At 35.8% G+C, this 21117-nt stretch overlaps 1 protein-coding gene across 1 annotated transcript in view; it reads right to left on the bottom strand.

Moving 5' to 3' along the window:
- Positions 1-21117, bottom strand: part of PHIP (pleckstrin homology domain interacting protein) — a 108898-nt gene that overhangs the window by 36541 nt on the left and 51240 nt on the right. Inside the window, exons 16-20 of the mRNA XM_036380897.2 lie at positions 16155-16283; positions 10887-11112; positions 7851-7988; positions 6630-6813; positions 5848-5971 (exon numbers count right to left, since the gene is read on the bottom strand). Coding sequence (XP_036236790.1) covers positions 5848-5971; positions 6630-6813; positions 7851-7988; positions 10887-11112; positions 16155-16283 — 801 coding nt within the window. The remainder of the gene's footprint in view (positions 1-5847; positions 5972-6629; positions 6814-7850; positions 7989-10886; positions 11113-16154; positions 16284-21117) is intronic.

Genomic DNA, 21117 nt, shown 5'->3' with positions numbered 1-21117 from the left:
GTGATGTTCATGTCTTCTCTCTAGAAACAAAAGTCCTAAAATCCTTACCTCCCTGCTTTTCTTCAGAGGTGAGGTTTCTCAAACAGTTATCATAAATACAGCTTTTCCCTACTCAAATAGAACTACAGATGCTTGGAAAACTGAAGCACTTTGCATTACTCTTTGGTTTTGAAAAGAGTTCTTTTCTTTTGGCAGTTCAAAGCTTGAGGGAAAAAACAAGTCCCCAGCCCCTCCACCCCAATCATTCCCACATGGAAAAAAGCAATACCCCTGTATAAGTACTGGGTCATAGTGATGCTTTGGGAAAGATACAATGTCAAAACAAGAACAGAAAAAAAAAAACAACAGGAAAACAAAACCACAAGTACTTATCCATGAGTAACAGAATGATAGAATGAAGTTGGAAAAGGACCTCTAAATGTCACCTTGTCTAAACCCACTGCTCAAGCAGGGATGAGAAAAGTGGTCATAACATATACAATTGTCTCATCTTGCCAAAAAAATACATTTTAACATCATTCCTATTCATCTCTACTTTTCAAAATCTGAAGAGAAGCTGTAAAGGCAGAACTTTATTTATTTGGGGAGGGGTGGAGTTGAATGTGGAAGTTTGACTATAAAGTACAACAGGTTTTTTTCTGACAAAATGTAATTATCACCAGCGTGTTCAACTAAAACTGAGGAAACACAGCTGATGCCTCCTCTCCCTCAATATATAACCTAAAGAAAGAGCTTGAAATTGTACTCCTAACTCTAACAGTAGGCTGGGAAATAAAGCCAAGATAACCTATGATTTGAAGTTCAATCATCACTTGCTCTCTAAACACTTTGATGAGCAGTAATATATGCTGACAAGTACCATGTACCTTGTCCAAGGCTTCCAGTCAGTATCAGAGCATATCTATTGATACAACAGAAATTACAGCTCCTGACAGAAGTTTTTCTGTGAAATAAAAATTATGGCATTTCCTGTATTTGAGAGGGATACTGGACACTGCTGGGGGTCTTGGTAACATCATTTGTGAGAGATACAGTGGAAACCCAGTGATGTCCTGACAATTCAGACCACACTGCATGCTATGGTCCTTATGACTCTGACAGCACTGGGAAGCACAGCTTTGCTGCAGTCTCATACAGGGCTGAAGCAATTTTGGAAAGCTTTGGCTGTAGCAATTTCATGGTATTTCTTAACCAGCAGAATCTATTTTTTATGTGAAAATGATCCTTCCTTCCTTAAGCCAACAGGAATTAACTTCTGCTAGGAAGTTTAACAGGGGCAAGGCACAAGCATATGCCCAGTATCAGAACCCCAACATTAAATAGGTCTCTTGCCCTGGCATTTTCTCTTTGGCTAAAGAGCACCCTTCCACACTCTCTTCAAGTCTGAATCAGTGTCTGTAATTACTTAGTATTTACTCTTACCACATCACATGTATGTAAAAAAATAGTAAGAACTGTTCCAAAAGCAGTGAGATAACAGACACTAAGCACTAACTGCTAGGTTCTGGAGCTTTAGATTATTTTCCTCTTAACATCTTGCTGATTTAATTTGAAGTATTGTTTAAATAACATGTAAGTAGAAAAACTTATTTCTGTGGAACAAAAATAAGCCACTTTCAGCAGAACAAAGTACATGTTGCTCCTCCCTGGGTTCTGTTAGTTTACAATACAGTCATTTGCACCCATCATAACAGAGGCTTATGCCTACTTTTGTCCATCCATAACAATTTCCCATGTTAATTGGCATCACATTTCCACTTAATGATAATGAGGAATATTTCCATTTTTGTCACATTTTACTAGGACACACATCATATCAACCCTCTAGTGTACAGAAATTTCACACTCTTAAATATTTATTAAAATGTTCTAATCCCAGTAGTTTAACAGACTAATCCTCTTAAGTACTTGGACTGGGAATATTTACCTAAGCATGTTATTTATCTCAGTTCTCATCTGCTCCTGAAAACAAGTAATTTGGAATACAGTTCCATTTTGAAGATGTAAAAAATCCATTCTATCCTCTTTCATTAATGTATTGGGGGTTCAAGTTTCTGCTGTTTGCTTTTTTTTCATGTTTTTGTTTAATAATAGAAAAAACTCTAATCCTCACCAATGACTTTGAAAGTCAAACCAACTTTGTCATTCAGCCTACAGGTCAGTTATACTAAATACTATTTACTAAAAACTATTCAGGTTAAAATACCCCAAGTTTTTAGTTTCTCCCCCACAACTCCATTAGTCCCTTAAGCAATCACATACAAACACTTTTCTGTATGACCTGTGTCAAAGAAACATGGGCTTTCAATAGCAGAACACTTCTGTGACTTCCATTTAAATTGCAGATATTGTTAAAGAAGAAAGACTGAGCTATAATTTTGTACTACTTTTAACACACCCTACAATGACCCTGAATTAAAAATTAGCAATAGGACTTTGGAATCTCCTCAAAATGTAAGTACAGCTGCTCTGTGTTCTTCCTTATTGACCTACACTTCAGCTTGCAATCCAAAATGTTAATAACATCCATTCCTGCCCATCTTTTCATTTTACTTCTGTATTTTCAACTTTTTTTCGGTTAGAAGGGAAGAAGGAAACAGAAGAAAATATTATTTCACCATTATCATTATTATATGAATACACCTGAGAAATTTTGGAAGTTGATATAAAAACCAGTATTTCCTACTGGTATGAATTACAACTGAATTTTCCTATGAAGACAATGTTTTAAATACAAGCCTTGTTTTACTCTACTCCCAGAGAACCTGACAGGTCTACAGAGTGAGACATTTTCTAGAATTCTTGATGTTGTAGTTCTTAGGTCTAGAGATTACTGGAAGAAAATGTCATGCCCTGTATTTTGCTGGACGTGTTCCCCATCTCCTTTAGCTCATAAATTCTCTCATAAAACCTGTAAGAATTCCCTATGCTAAAAGGAATAGTCTGGCAACAATACTGTAGTATAACTTACAAGGAATCAGTATCAAAACCTACTGGATATTCTCAAGGAAAAAAAAGATTTGCACTGTGCTTTCCAGTTCAATCTTCAAGCTAACACAGTTTGTATTTCAAGTCACACTGTCACTGTATAAGAACAGCAACAGAAGAACAACCATAATGAAGTTATTAATTTCTACTTAAAACAACCCTAAAATATTGCACAACAGTTTTGGGATTGCAGTCAATCCTGTTTCTCTTCCCAGGTGTTTATTTGAATTTATTGTGAACACTACAGAAGATGACAATTCAAATTCACTATTCTTGTTGCTTAGACATTCCTGAGCAGAAGTATTGCTCATGTTAACTATAGGCAACAACAAAAATCATAAAAATCATAAAAAGCAGTTAATTGAATTGTGAGACTCAAATCACTCAAGATCAAACACCTTTTTCTTCTTGAAACGTGCTTATTTAAAGCCCATGGGATATCTACTTATTTCTGAATCCCTCTGAGATTTTACTCAAGAGATCTGAATTAGTGTACTTCTCAGCAGTCTAAGTCCTCCAAAAAGAGATGCATTCAATGAAGAATCAGCTATGGAAGAATACCACTTTTTTATTCCAAGGTGTTATAAAAAAAGTATTCAGTAAGGTTTATGAAGGCTTTAAGTGTTCTGAAATTATTACTAAGTATATCAGTAATGTTTATGTAGAAAACTTCCTGACATACTCATATGAAAGGACCACAATTGCCCACGGTTTTTCATCATTTTCTCAGAACGAAGGTAGAAAGTGACTGAAGGATTTACCAAGTTATCTCCCTCACATTCTGAGAATCCAGAATCCAGTTCACAGAACCCTCCATGTGTAAATATATGAAACTGAAGAAAGTTATTCCTAAGTAGCAGTTGCTCTGAAGGATTTCAAGGACATAAATATCTGGAATAAAAATAGGAGGCCCAAAAGATCCAGTGCTACCATTATCAAAATTTTTACCATAAAAATTTTTTTTTTAAACAGGATTTTAAAAAAACATTTGCTTTAAGTTTCTTTGTTGCAAAGATATCATAAAAATAATTGCTAAAACCACAGTGCTGGACCAGCTAGCCAATTCTATTAAACTTTTATGTCCTAGTGATATTTTAGAAGAAAACTGTAACCCAATTAGAAATTTAATGGTAATTTGGTATGAATTCACATTATCAGGAAGGATCTTTTGACTAGGCTGCAGCAAAAGACAAGGAAAAAAAAATAGAAACCCTTGAGCAGTGTAAATGTTTAACTAAACTAAAAGAAAGTGTATAATTCAGCATCAAAATACATTCCCTCAAGACAGGAAAATACTTTGTTAAATGTGAATTTGTGAGGCCCATTTTTATTATTCCCAAAAGAAAAATAAAGAGTTAAAGACTTCTGATGTCCTGGTATTTCACTAATGAGTTCTGTCATGTGGCATAAAGTTTGGAGACAAAAGTGAACAAATTTCTTTCAGTGTATCTTGGGAAAACACACAATGTTGGTGCCTGCAAAACTGAAAAGAGTGCATCAGGACCATTTTTTAAGATAGCAATGCATTGAAATTTTAATACAAGAAAGAAATTGAAGGAAAAAGTAAGAAATAAATTTAATAAAGAAATTTAAACTTATTAGGGAACTGTGGGTAGGGGACTGTTCACATCACTTCTTTTGAAATATTTACTTTGGTTGGGTATGAAAAATGTAGCAAAACAATACTCAAATTTAATATCAAATATAAACTTACTCATTTCAAACTTACTCTACTACATATAAAATTAATTCATCATTATTAAAAATTACAGAATCACTACAAAGCATCTGAAATTTACATGTTTTCAGATTGTTTTCAATCTCAGTTCCTTCCATCACAGGCATAAAGTATGGTATTCTAATGAATTTAAGAGCTGTAGTCTTTTGCATACTTGTTCTTTTTATTTAATTTATTTCTTTTTCCACCTTATATCTCGTGATTTTTACTTTTCAATCACAAATGCCACAATTTGCAGGTGTTCCTGAAAGCTGTATTTTACAAGCTTTGGTTTGAGGATGAAAAGAATCTCCTCCATATTAAGCATACTATGAAACTCAAAGCATGAGTTCTCCTTTACCATTGCTAAAATTTACTTCCTTTATTACAAAAACATAGTTGGCTATTTAGCTAGAAAAGCATAGATAAGCATGTTCAATTAATAGATAAAACTCATTTTAAACAAAGAAGACTTAAAATTCTTTCTGTAAATATAAAATATATATCTTTCAATTTTTGTAACCAGCAAGAATATGCAAGATTGAAATTTTTTGCAAGTCCTATTTTTAAAAAAGCATGTTGCTTATGACAATCTAATTCTTAATACAACTTATTTCCTTCTACTTAACCTATCCTGCTTTCGTCTTTTCTGAAAATGTACTCCCAGCTCTAGCAAAAAGCATGACTTAGATATAGCCCATAATAGCCCAAATTTTGATTTTTAGGGCACTAGGACAGAAAATACCCCATTATCTATTTGGAGATGTATTTAATCTGTTAAACTCAAGAACTGTGACTTGAGTTTTAATACAACCTTTCCACAGAACAGTATGTCAAACAGTAGACAACAGCAGCAGGGTGTATTGATTAATAGTGACAGACTCCCTACAGCAAATCACGTCCCTAACGCCAGATTTGCAGGGATTTCTCCCCCCTTCTGAAAGCAATCCATGTTGCTTATTATTAAGAACATATTGAAACATCAGTACAGACAGGCTTCCTCATTCTGGGGAGGCAAAGAAACTCCCATACCCTGGTCTGTAAATTTAAAACTGAGAAGAAGAATGTAAATTTATGTGACCTAACTTATTGAATTACATTTTATGCTTCATTCTGTGATAAGGTACAGGTGAACCACTTACCTTAGGGAAAGTAGGTATTTTGTTTTCTCTTGGAATGTGACTCATTACATGTTTTCTTTTCTCTTCTGATCGATACACTCTCACTTCTTCTTCTCCCTTTGCTGTTCTCCATTCTTCTTGCCTACTGAAAAAAGAAAACAGAGATGTTAACTTCAAAGGACTTTACTAAAACTAAGAAGAGGATCTATTCCAAAACAAGGAATAGACATTCAACATCTACACCATTCTTTAAGCAGCAGTTCTTCTCTTTACAGTTAGCATATAGTTTTAAAATTAGCTTTTTTCAAAAAAGGAAGATTTTCATCTTATTTTATTGAACTAGAGCAGCTTATGCTTGACTATGGCAAGTAGGTTTTTTGACTTACTGAGTATTCATCACAAGAAGTAATTACTGATAAAAAGTAAAGTTCCAGTTCAGAAATCAAAATTCATCTCAGGCACCTAATAGTTTAGGTCAGTATTCCAGCCATAAAACACCATATAATGACAGGATATAATCTTATGCTACAAGTCAGAAGATATTGAAGCAACTAGATTCCATTGCCCATACAACTGCAGTTACTGTGTCATTCATTAAAAGGACAATTTTTATTCCAAATCTTTCTGGAATTACAAGATTTTTCAAGCAACATACCAACAAGTGATTTCAAACTGAAACTGACTTTATAAGAAATTTGAGATGACAAAATAGAAAACAAATGACAATGTGAACGGCGATAAGAACTCCAAAACTGTTCCATTTAATTAAGTTCACCACAGTAAAATTCTCCATCTGTGTTTACCTGGCCACACCAGAAGACAGTTCAGGCACTACCACCCTGCGGCTCCAAGCCACGAGGTCCCGCTCAGTGGCGATTTCACTTCTTGGTGCATTGCTGTGCATCTGACGCACACCTTCAATTTGCCCACTGCGCCTTAACCCTATATTTGGTGGGGAGTGTACTTCTGAGGTAGAGCTTACAGATCCTAAAAAGTCAAAAACCAACAGTTCTTGATCAGAAATTCTTAGGGAAGCATTAGAAAAGAAAGACTTGGAAAGAAATGGAAAAAATAACTTTACTTGATCTATTACTTCAAAAGAAATCATACGAACTGAGTATAAGTATTTCAGCAGTTTCTACAGTCACCACAACACAGCACAAACAGCTACTGGGCTGCAGCACCCTGTTTAAAAATTCACCTTGAAAAGAAGCAGGTGTACCAACAATCTGAAGTGAAGCAAATGTTTGCTTCTTTAAAAATACCTTTGAAAACATTTATGCAAAGCTGACTATTGCTACTGCACTCTAGATCTGCATTATAAAACAGTGAGCTATCTCACTGAATCAGTGTGCTCCTTAAACAGTCTTCTATCTTCAAAAAAAAGGAAGCCTCAGCCCTGGAAATTAGGAATCAAGCTGTAAAATTTACAGACAAAAAACTGAAATGGTCAAGAGGTTAAAAATAACTAAATCAACCCAAAACAAAACCACACACATATGCAAGAGCCTTCAAACACCTACACAGTAGCAAAATATCAACATTTTTCCATATCCTTACACTCATAAGCTAATCCTGATTACTCTAGTGGATTGCTAACCATAATTTTTAAAGTGTTGAAAACTACTGTGTACTCTAGTGCAAGACACTGAAACATGGAAAAACTCTGCAGAGAAATAAGTATTTCCTTCCACTTTTCTTCCTCCTGTATCCTAATTTGAAAGAAGTCAGATTTCAAACAATTAGGTGGCCAGTTCCAGATTAAACAGTAGGGTAGTTACTCCTAAGGGAACACAGCTGCTGCACTTCCCTGAGTGAGGAGACAATAACAAAGATAAATCTGTAATGTTAAGAAGCCAAATATTTTGCAAAAGGCAAAAAAAAAATGATGGGAAAGCTGTACGGTTTTCTACAACTGCACACCTCCTTTCTACCAGTTCAACAAAATGCACAGATCATGAACAATATAAAAGGATTTATGTTTTCCAACTCCCAGCCTCAACACCCATCCCCCAGTGATCTACCTCTGCTTATCCGGCTGGTACTACTCGTTCCTGCCTCCCCAGAACGTCTCTGGTCCTGCTCCTGCTGAAGTCTTTGAATCATGCTATCCAACGGACTAATTTCTTGATTTGCTTGCTGACTAAGAACTTGATTCAATCCTGTGAAGTAAAATATACAGAACAACACACAAATGTAAATTTCTAGGAAATTAATGTTACAGACAGCTCATCTAAGTTTTAGCTTTGAAACAAGGTCAGTAAATTACCATGTGTAGCTACAAACTAATGCTTATTTTTCTAACAGCCATTTCTTAAAACAGGACAACTTCTTTTCTTAATATATTTGAGAGCATTATATTTTCTGGAGCAGGGTCAAGATGACCACACTTCACTTCTAATAAAACGTTAAATTTGATCAAATGCCAGCAAGCCACAGAAGCTTAATACAACTCTTGTTTGTCAGCTCAGTCAATGCAATTTGTTCAAATGCAAGATTAGCCTGCCTCAAATGCATTAAAAAACACTTTATAAGCTTCAATGAAAGAACGACATCAAGAAGGTCTAACTGAATTAGAAAATAATTATCTATACTGTAGAAAATGAAGCAGTAAAAATGTTTAACTGAGCTCCACATGGACATAATGACTGCACAGATCAAGTAATGGTAATTTTCTTTGGTATGTAAAACAGCCAAGAAACCTCCTTTGGGGTAGGTCTTGTGACTGGAAGATGGGAAACAGTTCCAAAGAAGTGATTACAAGGTGATAATACTGTTTCTGAGCAGCAAGCAAAATACACAGCACATAAGCATGAACAACACAAAACCTGTTTTCATACTTGCAATGATCACAAAAAAGTTAGAGAGGTACAGAGAAAAGGCAAGGGTTACAGTACTGATTCAAAAAGAAGTCAGACATCTCCACACAGAACAGTGACAGAGTGGAGTGGAATGGTGGGAAGCTCTAGTCAAGAGAAGCAGAACTTGCAAAACTTTGTAATGAGGAATAACAGTGTTCAAAGAAACAAGATATAGAAATTATTTTTCCAGCATGATTCCAAAGAAATATCACAGTACAAACTGTACTTTGCAAGACCAAAGGCTAGATAATACATTAATTGTGCTATGAAATGAAGAGCTTTGATTATGTGGCTGAACAGAAGCTGCTGTCTCTTAACAATATGCAGAAAAAACCATAAATATTTATAAGGTAGTGCTCTCAGGCTTTAAAGGTTATTGAAGTCAACTTCCCTAAAGCAGCAGAACCTTGGAATAATAGAAAGAGCTCTGGTATAACTACAGTTGGATGTTTTCTGAGTCAGGTGAGACATTAATTTGCCAATCTCATGAGCAGACATACTGTCTACTGAGAACAATGGGAAATAATACTAATAACCCAAGAATGCTCTTAAATAAGGAAACTGCTATCTAAACAAAATGAAAGTCTTTATGTATCTAGCCTGTGAGACAATGCCTTAGCAAGAAACAGCAAGTGGTTTCTTTTTAAATGAAATAATGAAGACACTGGTGTATACTTGATTTTTTCAAAACATCTGGTTTAAAGGAGCTCCATGTTCATCAAGGCAGTAAATCAAGTATGACTACCTGAATTCCCCCTACTCTTAGAAATCCCTACAGAAAACATAACAAGAAATAAATGGTCAGTGCTCTGAGTGAGATGCATCAAACCCCACAACAAAGCTTCAGAAAGAAAAGGAACTTTCTTAGTGGAAGGGAACATATAAACTATATAAATGTTGTTTAGGTCTGCATACAACTGCATTGTTGCTATATTGTAAAAAGGTAGAAAAATGTCTTGTGTCTGTCCACCACCTGTCAAGCTGATGGATGGCTCTCTGCTATTAAACAAAATGCTATGGACATCGTCTTCCTTTAGACATTCATGTGTCATGCAGACAGACCACTAAATTTAGTTTTGGGTCTGTGTGTAGAGTCTAACTTGTTTCAAGATACATTGAAGAATGTGCCCAGGACAGTTTGAAATTTGGAGAATTTCACAATGCAATGGATTCACACTTTAACTGTAACAATGAAATAAAGTCACATTCTTCCCTAAAAATCAAATTTTATTTCATAAGCCACTAACTAAGAAATTTACATTCACCAGGAAGGATATTTTCCTTCTTACAGTTGCATCTCAAGTAACATTTTTTCTTGTAATTTTGGAGGAAATATGGAAATCCTCCCCTAAAAATGCTTAAATATTCACTGCCCTGTAATCCTGAGAACTACAAATAAGGATAAAGAGATTTTTTTGTAAAAACACTCTCAGTTACCCTTCCTGGAATGTCTGACACACCACAGGTTTAAGTATCATGAACATATAAACTACAATTTATAGGAATAGTCAGTTTTCATACATTTTCAAAAATATCCAAATAGTTAACAATGCTTATTTTGAAAACATTTAAAGCTACTTTCACCAGTCACCAGATTGCTTATTCATACTAATATCAAATTTGTAACATGTAAGTAGGCATTGTTTTTCTATCCCTACCCATGTGAAACACTTTTAGGCAGTTTCCAACAGCCAGCCATTGGCCCAACATATGCATGTTCTTCTCATGTCATGTGCATGAGAATAAAACTTACAAGGAACTTCCTACATTTTGTATCTTTTCTTTTTCAAGTCTTCAGTTCTTTAACCATATCACCGAAGCTTAAGAGATGTTCTTGTAAGTGTTACCTTTTCTAACTGATCTGTGGAAGATCAGTCTGTTTCCTAGGTTTTCTAAAGGAAATCTTATCCCAAAGAGATAACTGAGAGCTCACACAACATTATACATTGTTTCATTACATTCATTGTAATGAAACAAACTCCAAGCTAACTGGTGTTGTAGCATCAACAAGTGCCAACTTGATTGCTGACAATACTGTAAATGAAATTGTCACAAGCAACCAGTGCCAAAGGCATTGCAATTCTTCCACACTACATGAACTACTATGCCCATAAATGAAGAAAAAGGACAAAGTGAAAGTGTAGAACAACTGAAGGTAACTAGATAAACTACTGGTCAGTGAAGTGAAATTTTCCATACCTGAAGATGTCACTCCCATCTGAGGAATAAGCTGTTCCTCCCTGCAGTTCTCACGACCAGGAACTAGTCTTTGATACCTTGCAGGATGAGGGTTGCCATCCACATCAACCAAAAATGGGGGAGGCATAAGGTGTGGAGCCTGCTGTGTCTGTTCATCCAGGACAAAGTTGTTGGCATCACGGATAAGGGGCCGATAATCACTATGAAAGAACATCTGATCTGCTATCTGTAAACAAAGTCATTTTGTAATTTTTTTAAAGAACCTATTACAAAAGCATACAGAAGAGAACTGCCAAAATTATTTTTAACAGTGGTACTCATGGTCAGTTTTGCAAAAAACAGGGCTATAAGCTGATGTGTTTATTTCAGTTTAAAGGGGAAAATTTAATGATTCCATTATTATTTTGTTTCAAAGTACTCTTTTCTATACAACACTTCAAAGGGAATAATCCACATGTTTGAGGGTGGGAAGCATTTAAATAATAGGGGAATGGGGTAATATTTAACTACTAGAAGACATCTGAGCAAATACAGCATTAATGTATTAGTTTATAAATTTTCTTCCACAGTCTGAATACATGAATAAATTTTCTGATAATAAAAAATTGTGTCACAGACTTATGAGATATGGTGCAGGCAGAAGACTAGGAAAAATATTTATTGCATGATGGCATTGCCAAATATTTTAATATCATCAAAATATATATATCCTTACTATAATGCTAGATATCAGGAAAAGTTCCAGTTGATAAAATAAAGCCAAACTAAAAACTGAATTTCTCACTTTATTTCTTCAAAATAAAAACTGAAGTTTTCTTTTTTATTTCTGTCCATCTGCTCCTAATTTATTATATATGACTTTCCACAGACCCTCAAGACTGAAGAGTATTTTTGTCCAATTAAATATCAAAAGATGTATGCTCCATCCCTCGCTGGCACAGGTATCTCAGTATTGAGCAATAAGAAAGATATTGAAGTAAAAAGAGAAAAGAAAAAATGAATAGGAGAGAAACTGATGCATATACTACACGTCCCAGGACCACCTACTGGCAAGCAAACTTTGTGGCAGCTCATGCATTCAGTTGAACTAAATGAACAAGTGAAAATCAAATCATAAAATCATCATTCACACAAATTAAGATTTCCAGTGCAGTATGAAAACAATTAAATGATTGCCTCAATGCATAGAGATCTCAAAAAATCTTGTCTTTGGAGCATGGAGAGAGGAATGCCCAAGTTGTCATAGAACATCCTCTAATTTCTGGAGAGTATGCTCTATCATGACCAATCCATAACATGGTTTCCAGTAATTTGTTAAGTAGAAATCAGTAAGGCAGAGATCATAGCAGCTACTCAGAGGTCTGGTCTCTCAATGATAAATGTCTCCCACCCTGGAAGCAAGAAGACCAGGAACAAAGATGACAACAAACATTTGTCAATTACAACATCAGAAAGTGCATCCATATGATATGGATTTTAAAAAAAAGAACTGGGAAAAAATCAGAGATATCATGGGTTCTAGACCTCACAAAAACTCAGAAAAATAACAACAGGAAGAAATTTGAAAGATACAAAGAAAGATGCAATGGAAAATAATTCATTTCAGAGATTTAAAAGACTACTCTTACAAAATACACGTGGACAAGGTGATAACCCACTACAGTAAAAAAGTTGACTAGATGAAATCTTGCTGCCAGATTCTTTGTTAACAGAGGCTGAATGAGAAAGATAAAAGTGCTTTCATGTGTCTGACTGAGAGAATCAAGGCCTGATGAACACCTTTGTTTCTTCATCTCACAATAGCTCAATATGATAGAGACAGGGGTCCCCTAGGAGGATTCACAATGTCTGTGAAAATCATAATAGAATATGCATTACATACACCTAGTATAAGTCTTTCTACTAAGTACTTCCCACACTGAGAAAAAAAGAGTTTTAAATGGCAAGGTCATACAACCTATGAGTTTTATTATGTTGTGTCTTGGCTGTACAGTCTAGTCTGCATCCCAAGTTTTGTGAGCAAAGGGAAGACCTGGTACAAGATCACAAGGGACTTTGTTGCAATTACACTTCTGTGCACCCTATATTGCAATCAAGTATAAAAGGGAGACTAAATAACAATTTTCTACTCCATAAGATAATGTGGCATTTCTTGGAGAACACAGGCTCAGAACAACTCTCAGGTAGAATATCCCTACTGGAACCCAGGAAAATGTCTTATCCTGAGAAAAATAGGAAGAATTAGACATTCCATCAGAAAACCAGCCAGAAGTATTAACAATGAGACTTATTTGTTTATCTACTATCAGAGGTCAAATTCATGACAATAAGATGGTATCACATCACCATTTGCATGAGAGTCTTCTTTTCATATGACTTCACAAACCCAGCTTGGGAATGAGCACAAAAGCTTTCCACAAGCTCTGAGCTCTATAGATATATTCTCTTCCAAACACACATTCAGAATGCTCAGTTTCTAAAAATGGGCACAGTTACACAAAGAGGTTTTCCCCAGTACTGCACCAATCCACTGTACAGGAACTGTCAACTTGCAGCTCACAGTGCTGTGGTTTGGGCAGTCTGCAGGAACAAATGCCTTAGAAAGCTCAGAGATCAGGTTCCCCAGGAAAGTGGCCATGGCACCAAGCCTGCCAGAGTGCAAAAAGCATTTGGACAATGCACTCAGGCACGTGATGTGCTTTGTGCAGAGCTAGGAGTTGGTCTTGATCCTAGTGGGTCCCTTCCAAATGACTTAAAATCAACAGAATAGTATCTTACACTCTAGAACTCCTAGTCACTCATGGACAAGTTTCCACCTAATCAAGAACTTCTGACGTGCACATGCCCTGCTGACAGTGAACTTGGCTCAGCTCTGGTGATGACACACTCAGATTTTAGCTGAGATTCGCTCAAGCAACCCAAGACAAGCAGCACATGTATTCTTTTTATTTTCCCCCACAAAAGAATTACTTCACAAAATCATCCAAAAAACCCCCAAAAAACCCATAAACCCCAAACAAAAACCAACACCCCACCCCATTCCCCTTCATTGTGGCCAAGATCACACCACAGGGGAAAGAAAGCCTTGACATTGGTTCCAGTCAACTAGGAAATGTATCTGAACATAACATGAAAAAACAAAGACGTAGAAAAATAAGAGCTTGTTCTCTCAGTAGAATTAGCACCATCTCAGCTATAACCACTGTCAATTCCAAAATGCAGGAATACAGGACAGGTTGCAACGCTTCTTTCTTCCATAAAATTCATTTCCCCAGAGAGATGGGAAACACTTTAAGACCAAAAAATGCATATCCTACCAGATCATAGGTAGAAGATGTCTGAAACCCTCCCCAGTATCTGAGGGGAGAAAGACAGAAAAAAAACCCCGCCATCTCCAGCACCTACCTACCTGTAGTAACATTTTCCCATAAATCAGGACAAAAACAGAGGTGATGAAACCACACATGCAAGACACCAGACACTTCCAAGCTGAGTTTTCTGAGAGTGGAAGACTGAGATTAAAGTGGTAACAAATAAGTCCTATTTGCTCCCATTTCTGCTATGATGAAGCATGCCAAGAGTAACATTGGCACAGCAACCAGGTAGACGATTATTTTAAATCATTCAATAAGTGAAAAGTTTAAAACAATCTTTTTTCAGGGGCAGCAGCAAAATCCCCAAGGGAGCCAAGGGTCTGTAGAATTCAAGCAGGGAGAAGTAACTGCATTCATTCTACAAACACATTAAATCTTTCACAGGTAAATACTCAAATAGCAGCATAAAGGAAAATTTTGGTCTATCATAGCAAAGACCAAAAGACTCACAGTTTCAATTTAATTTCCAGCATTTCAAAGTAGCAGAGAACTACATTCTTCCAAAACAATTGGAGAGAAAAAGAAACCTGAAACAATCCATAGATATGGTGAGAAAAATGTTCCTATTACAACAGGCTTTTAAGTCTAGGACAGTAAGAATCCTGAAACACAAAGAAAACTATCTGATCATCCTGATTTTCCTTGCTTGTGATGTCTCTACTTATTTGTTTTATTTGGAATGGAAGGGGAAGTGCACAGATAGTAATAACTGAGGGATAGCAACAGCAGCTTAGTAGTGAGGAATTCAAATCATACTTGAGAAACAAGGAGAAAAAATAAATCTCCAAATGCAAATCCTTCTGTAAGACTACAGAAAGAAATCCAGTAGCTTACTAGATAAAGACTAAAATTCCTTTTGCACTCCCTCCTCAGGTCCCTCTGTACTGCTGTTCACCAAAATGCTTTCAAAACCTGCCTAGGCCCAAAGATCCAAAGCAGGAGGCAAGATCCAAAAAACAGCACCTCCCCAACAGCATTCAAGTGTCAGTTACCAGAAGCAGAGATGAAAATGGAGCAGATAGGTCTACTTAAGTCCTAGGAAAAGGGAGAAGAGACACACCTCATTTCTTTCCTGGGTGGTAAATGAAGAACCAAGAACCTGTGGACACTCCAAACCTGTATGGTTCCCAGAGCACGTTCCTCCACAAAGGAAAATAAACAACACCACATATCTTTACAGTCATGAGGGTCTGTGGCAAGACACCCACACTCAGAATACACAATGTAGACTATTAGAATAGACATTAGATAATAGACATTAGAATAAAGATATAATATTTAAATCACACTAATGGTAGAATACTGCTGTGCAAGCACAAAGGTATCCATGATGGTACTTCATTAGCAGACATAAAATTGCACCACTAAAACATAGTACGTTTTTTGTAAATAATTCTCTCATAAGCTATGCAATATTTAAATACAGATAGCAGGAACTACTTCTATTACACATCTATTTTTTTGGCTTAGTTGGGAAGCAGAAAAAAAAATTCAAGTAGAATGTGTAACTATTATCAGTTCCACTGTAGCTTATTCCACTGTAGCTTATTCTACTAATGTCGAACCATTAGTAGATATTTGTAACTTTGTCACTTAAGAGAGTAGACAGCGACTGGTTAATTTTGAATTCTGGTTTTAAATTATCATTATTATTATTATTATTACTGCTATTATTTTGAACTTCCCACATAAACAGTAGCTTAACAGAATGTTTCTATAATTTAAAAAAAAGACAGTGAAAGAAATCTCATTGTCAACAACAGGCATCCAAAACATCCCATATTAATGGCTCAAAATTGTATCAAGACATGCCCTCTTGAAATGAAGCTCTGAAGAAGTTTGTACAAATGCATTCAACACAGACAAACATTTTGGTTTACATTTTGCACTGTACCTTGTCATATTTGCTACTGGAACCAAAGCCAAAAATCAGAAGGTGACCGTGAGAATCAGTACATGCAAAATGCTGTCCATCAGGAGAGCACTTGCAGTCAAAAACTGCACCATGTCCTTGTCCTTCAATCTGAAATACATCAACATACAAAATAATTAACAGAAATTAATAATTTTCAATTACGATTCTCAAAACTGTGGTGCTGATATTGAAACTTATTATAAAATCTGTATGACAGTATACTGCTAGATGGAAGTTACTTTAAAACAAAGCTTACTTTTTTAGCTATTCACTTTTCAGTGAATTTTGTAATAATGCTCATGAAAGATTCCAAATTGATAGCAGTAGAAACTGACAGACTTTATCCACAAAGCAGGCACAGTATAGGAAGTGAAAATAAAAGCTTCCCCTTGAACGTCCTGCTAATGAGCCTAACCAGAGAGCTGGGCCCAGTTCAGGGCTTAGTCACTACACCCTTTCCATCCTCTGCCTTCTTGCTAAGCTACCCCAGCAGCAGTGGCTGCTGCGGGGTGTTCCACAACACCTGCCCCCTGGAAAACGCACTGACATAGACAACCCACATTACACAGCTTAGCAACTACCTGTTTCTGGAATTCCTACTCCTAATTTATTGGAGTGGGGAAGGAGTAAATTTGTGTAAAAACTCCACCTCTTATAGGAGAACTGCAAAGATTTTAAAAAAGGAATTTTTACCTGATACTCATTTTCTGTTTTCCAGTTCCATTAAGCCAGAACAAATGGGTTTTTGTTTTTCCCTGCAACCTGTCAATCAAGCAGAGGTGACCAATCACCACTCTGAATTTTCATGTCTTCAGCACCTCTTCAGAAAGCCCCTTTCTATTCTCCCCAGCAAAGCACTTTTGCATTTTCTTTAAAGAGACACCAAACAAAATTCTTTCCCTAACTGTGGCACGTCTATATATTGCCAGGAAAGGGGGAAAAAAACAAAACAAAACAAAAAACAATGATATTCAGCCTTCAGACAGTAACTCTGTGCACTTCTCAGCACCTTCCAGAGGCCATCAGCATTATTCTAAAAAGTTAACAAAGCCTCAAAAATCCTGTGAGATACGTACTGTTTTCACTCTCTTACAGGCTGAGACAAAAGCAAGAATTCTAAATCTTTTCCCCATAGTCTTACAACACATCCACGCCCCTGCACGTCCCCCCAGTGAGAGAGGCTGCTACATCTATTGCTTTCAGGTCTTTCTCACTACAGGTAATTTCCCTAAAAGTCAAATGAGTTTCTGGACTAGCGAAAGAGGAACATAAACCAATGCAAGTCTTACATTCTATTTTGCCCATTATTCCAGAAGAAATGAACAGAAGTATCTTACAGAAAGGGATGGAAAATAAAAACAGAACTTCAAGTGACACTAACATCACAGCAGTCAGGAATGCAGAATTAATTTAAGTCTAAGCAAGATCCAACTACCACAGCAAAGTTACAACTTTGTGCTGCTTTTTGCATATAGAAAGCTCACTGTATTAAAGGGAGACAGTCTGGGAAAGCAGGTGGAAAGCAGACAGAATTTCACCACAATAAGTTTTGCAGAAACACAGTTCGAAATTGGAAAAGAAATTTTATACGTAGAGATTTCTGTTCCCTTACCCTTCCTCCAACAAAGGAAACATCAGTATCAAGCTTCCTAATGTTGAAGTCCTTCATAAATAGAATTTCATGGTTCAACCTAAGTTTTTACTACCTTTTGTTTTACAAGGAAAACAATGCATGTTGTGAGAAGAACTATTTGCTAACCATGGTGAGGGGAAAAATTATAAACAGAAGGAAAAAAAATCCAACTACTAAGATGAGGGGTTTTTTAATCCTTTCCATCAAGAAATGATTTGGATAGACCATTTTCAAGAAACCTCTGGAAATTAGAGTGTTAATCAGAAAACGTTCCCTTCTTATGTAAAGAACAGTGTTCTACTATTTGGGGACAAGTGCAGTGCAAATAGTTTTAATCTAAACGTGCCCAGAATTTGGTTTTAAAAAGTGCTTCCAGAAAGGGCAACTCTAAGACCTTTCAGCACAAACCTTCAAGTCTGAAGTACAAATACTTGGAAATAAAGATTCTTATAGGAACAAAAACTACCATTGAGGATAACCTTCCAAGATATAATTACTATTCTAAATTAAAGAACAAAGTCAACCAGAGTGACCAGAGAACCAAATTCTACCTAGTAGAATTTTCTTTCCAATAAAACTATTTCAGGATTAATAAGTGACAACTTACAATAGATTTTTTTTCCATAATAAAGCTAATATAGTCATTTGAAATGGAAACTAAACATTAAGTTACAAAAAGGGAAGCTGTAGTAAATCTGTGAAGCTGTTACTTCAGCAGGCTAGATAAAGAATTTCAGCAAGAAGGAAGCTGCCTTTCCCTGTCCATCTCCTTTAAATCAAAGATGCAAGAACTACGTAAAGACTGTATCCCAAGAAGATTTAGAGTGCTTATTCTGTCTTGAACCTTCCCCTGCTGCATAAAAAGATATCAATTGTGAAGGGAAGAGACTGCTCAGGAGTGCAGAAAAAGCACTGGTTAATTAAGAGCTGTCATAGAATCACAGAATTATGTGAGTTGGAAAAGACCCTTAAGATCACATAGTTCCAACTCCCTGCCATGGGCAGGGACAGCTTCTAGCCCAGGTTGTTCAGAGCTCCATTGAACCTGGCCTTGAACACTGTCAGGGATGGGGAGCCCCCAGTTTCTCTTACATCCTGTTCCAGTGCTTCAACAAAGGCTGTGTCACAACAAAACGCTGTGAAAAGTGAACAAGACACTCCTGGTAGCAAAGCAGGTAGCAAGGACTTTTCAGCTAAACAGGGAAGAACCAGTGATGCTATACAATGAGGATTAAGTAAAGATTATTTTTTGTTTTAGTTCCAAGAATGAAGAGTCCAGTTTGCCCATATTTTCACTAGCAAGGAAACATATGGACATTGGTATATCCAGAAGGGAGGAAAGATAATGATATAAGAGAATGAAAGAGGGAAGACTTTTCCTCTCAGTTTTGAGGAAAGATTATTGTTTCCCCAAACCAGGGAGAATAGAGCTGTCAAGCTTGTACACAAAGTAATGTCTTAAATGCCTAAAAATTATTTGTTGTACGAAAACAGAATAATAACACTTACATAGCAAGCTCAGTAAATAAGCCTTTTTGACCTGTTATCAATAGACAGTATGAAATAGCTAAACCCTACTTTTCAAGAAGAGTATAAGACATGGAAGAACACATGGAAGAAAAAGGTAAAAATTCAAGTAAGATGAAAAATTAATAGAAAGTACCAGAGAAATTTAGGAGACTTTCTTCAGAAAAATAACTAATTTTTTAATGCCAAGAAAATATAACTCATTCAACCTAGCTAGATTTCAAAGGCATGATACTTCAACTTGATTCAAGTGATTATGATTAGTAGGAGAAATGCAGAGTAGGCAAACTTTATAAAGAAAGGTTAACAGTAACTGATTTTGGAAAGACATGCAGAGCTAAAAGGATGTTATTGCTAAAATTTCTCAAGTTAGGCCTTTCTGTTATTGACTAAATAAAAAATAAGAGCCCTTTGATGAAATGAACATTAGTGAATCATCCACTGAGAACAAATTGGGACAACATAAATGATATCAATTGAAGCAATGAAAAGCCAACAGGACAAAATGCAAAAGAGCATGAACCTAATAAGATAATTAGAAATAACTTACTAGCACATTTACTGCCAGAAAAAAAATAATGAAACTCAGTCTACATAAAGTAACACTACACATTTCTATAAAATCTTCCACTACGAGTCACCAGCACAGTTTAAAAAAACAAATAAAAATCAGTGAATTAAAACCTCTACTAGCCTGAGGTAGAATCTATCCTTCATGTTAAGAACTGAGGCAATTAGTTGGAAATGCAGGGAAAAAGATCACTGTGTATTCTTTGCAATACATTACATATAACGCAGCAACAAAATGAAAACTGCAATTCTAAACCAGACCAGAAGTGCATCTCGAAAAGAAAGTGCATATGTGCTAGACAAATAGACAATGCTAAGAACAAAATCTTCCAAAGCAGTACACATTTTTTCCTTCCCATGTTCAAGATGAATAAATTCTAAGAGGAACAGCTGCAGAGTCACTCATCCTGATAACACAAAATCTAAGAGCTCAGCTTCTTTATAAGAACACTAAGGAGAGAGGACTATTTTGTATGACTGTACTAAAAGATTTTCAGCAGGAAGAGAACTACTATACTAAGACCTTAAAGAGGATGAGAACTTCTCTACTTATATGCATAGGAACAAATGAATATAAGTTACAAGCAACATCCAAACTTGAAAATTGAAATTCAGATTCTAACAAAAACAATGGTATGCTAGAACAAATTTCTGAAACTAGCAAAGAAAGCAGCACTAACTATTATTAAAATTTGTCTTATAAGTGATGAAGCTACATCATAACTGCTCAAGTCAAACGAGCCTCCAAGTATCTGGAAGTTCCTTTGTAGGTTTGTGCTCTCCTTTGCTTTAAGGAAAAATCTTCAGTCACAACATGCTTCCGTAAGCCAAAAATTATCTACAGACTTTCTGCAAAGTTAAAGGAGGTTGCTACTAATTTGGAGGAGTGGAAAGCAGACTTACTTTTTAAGCCAGTTTATAAAAATTTTTAATTAAATTTTTTTAAAAATTAAAAAAAAAAAAACAAAAAAACCAGCAGATCTTCTACACTGCTCCCAGAGCAGTAACAAGAGATGAAATGGTAGGAAGAAGACAAGGAATAATTAAATTCAGAGTAACATTTTTACTAAAAATGTTTCTATCCTCCTACCAGCCAAGTCACTTATTTATTCAGGAATGCTGCATGTGTCTTGAAAAATAAATCTATCAGTTAAAAGGTCTGATAGGTCACCCACCCTGTGGATGAAGTATATAATGGCTATATATATATAT

The sequence above is a fragment of the Molothrus ater genome, chromosome 3 (assembly GCF_012460135.2).
Source record: "Molothrus ater isolate BHLD 08-10-18 breed brown headed cowbird chromosome 3, BPBGC_Mater_1.1, whole genome shotgun sequence".
NCBI classification, from domain to species: domain Eukaryota; kingdom Metazoa; phylum Chordata; class Aves; order Passeriformes; family Icteridae; genus Molothrus; species Molothrus ater.
Note: the sequence above shows the minus strand (reverse complement) of the source record. Positions and strands in the feature narration are given on the sequence as shown.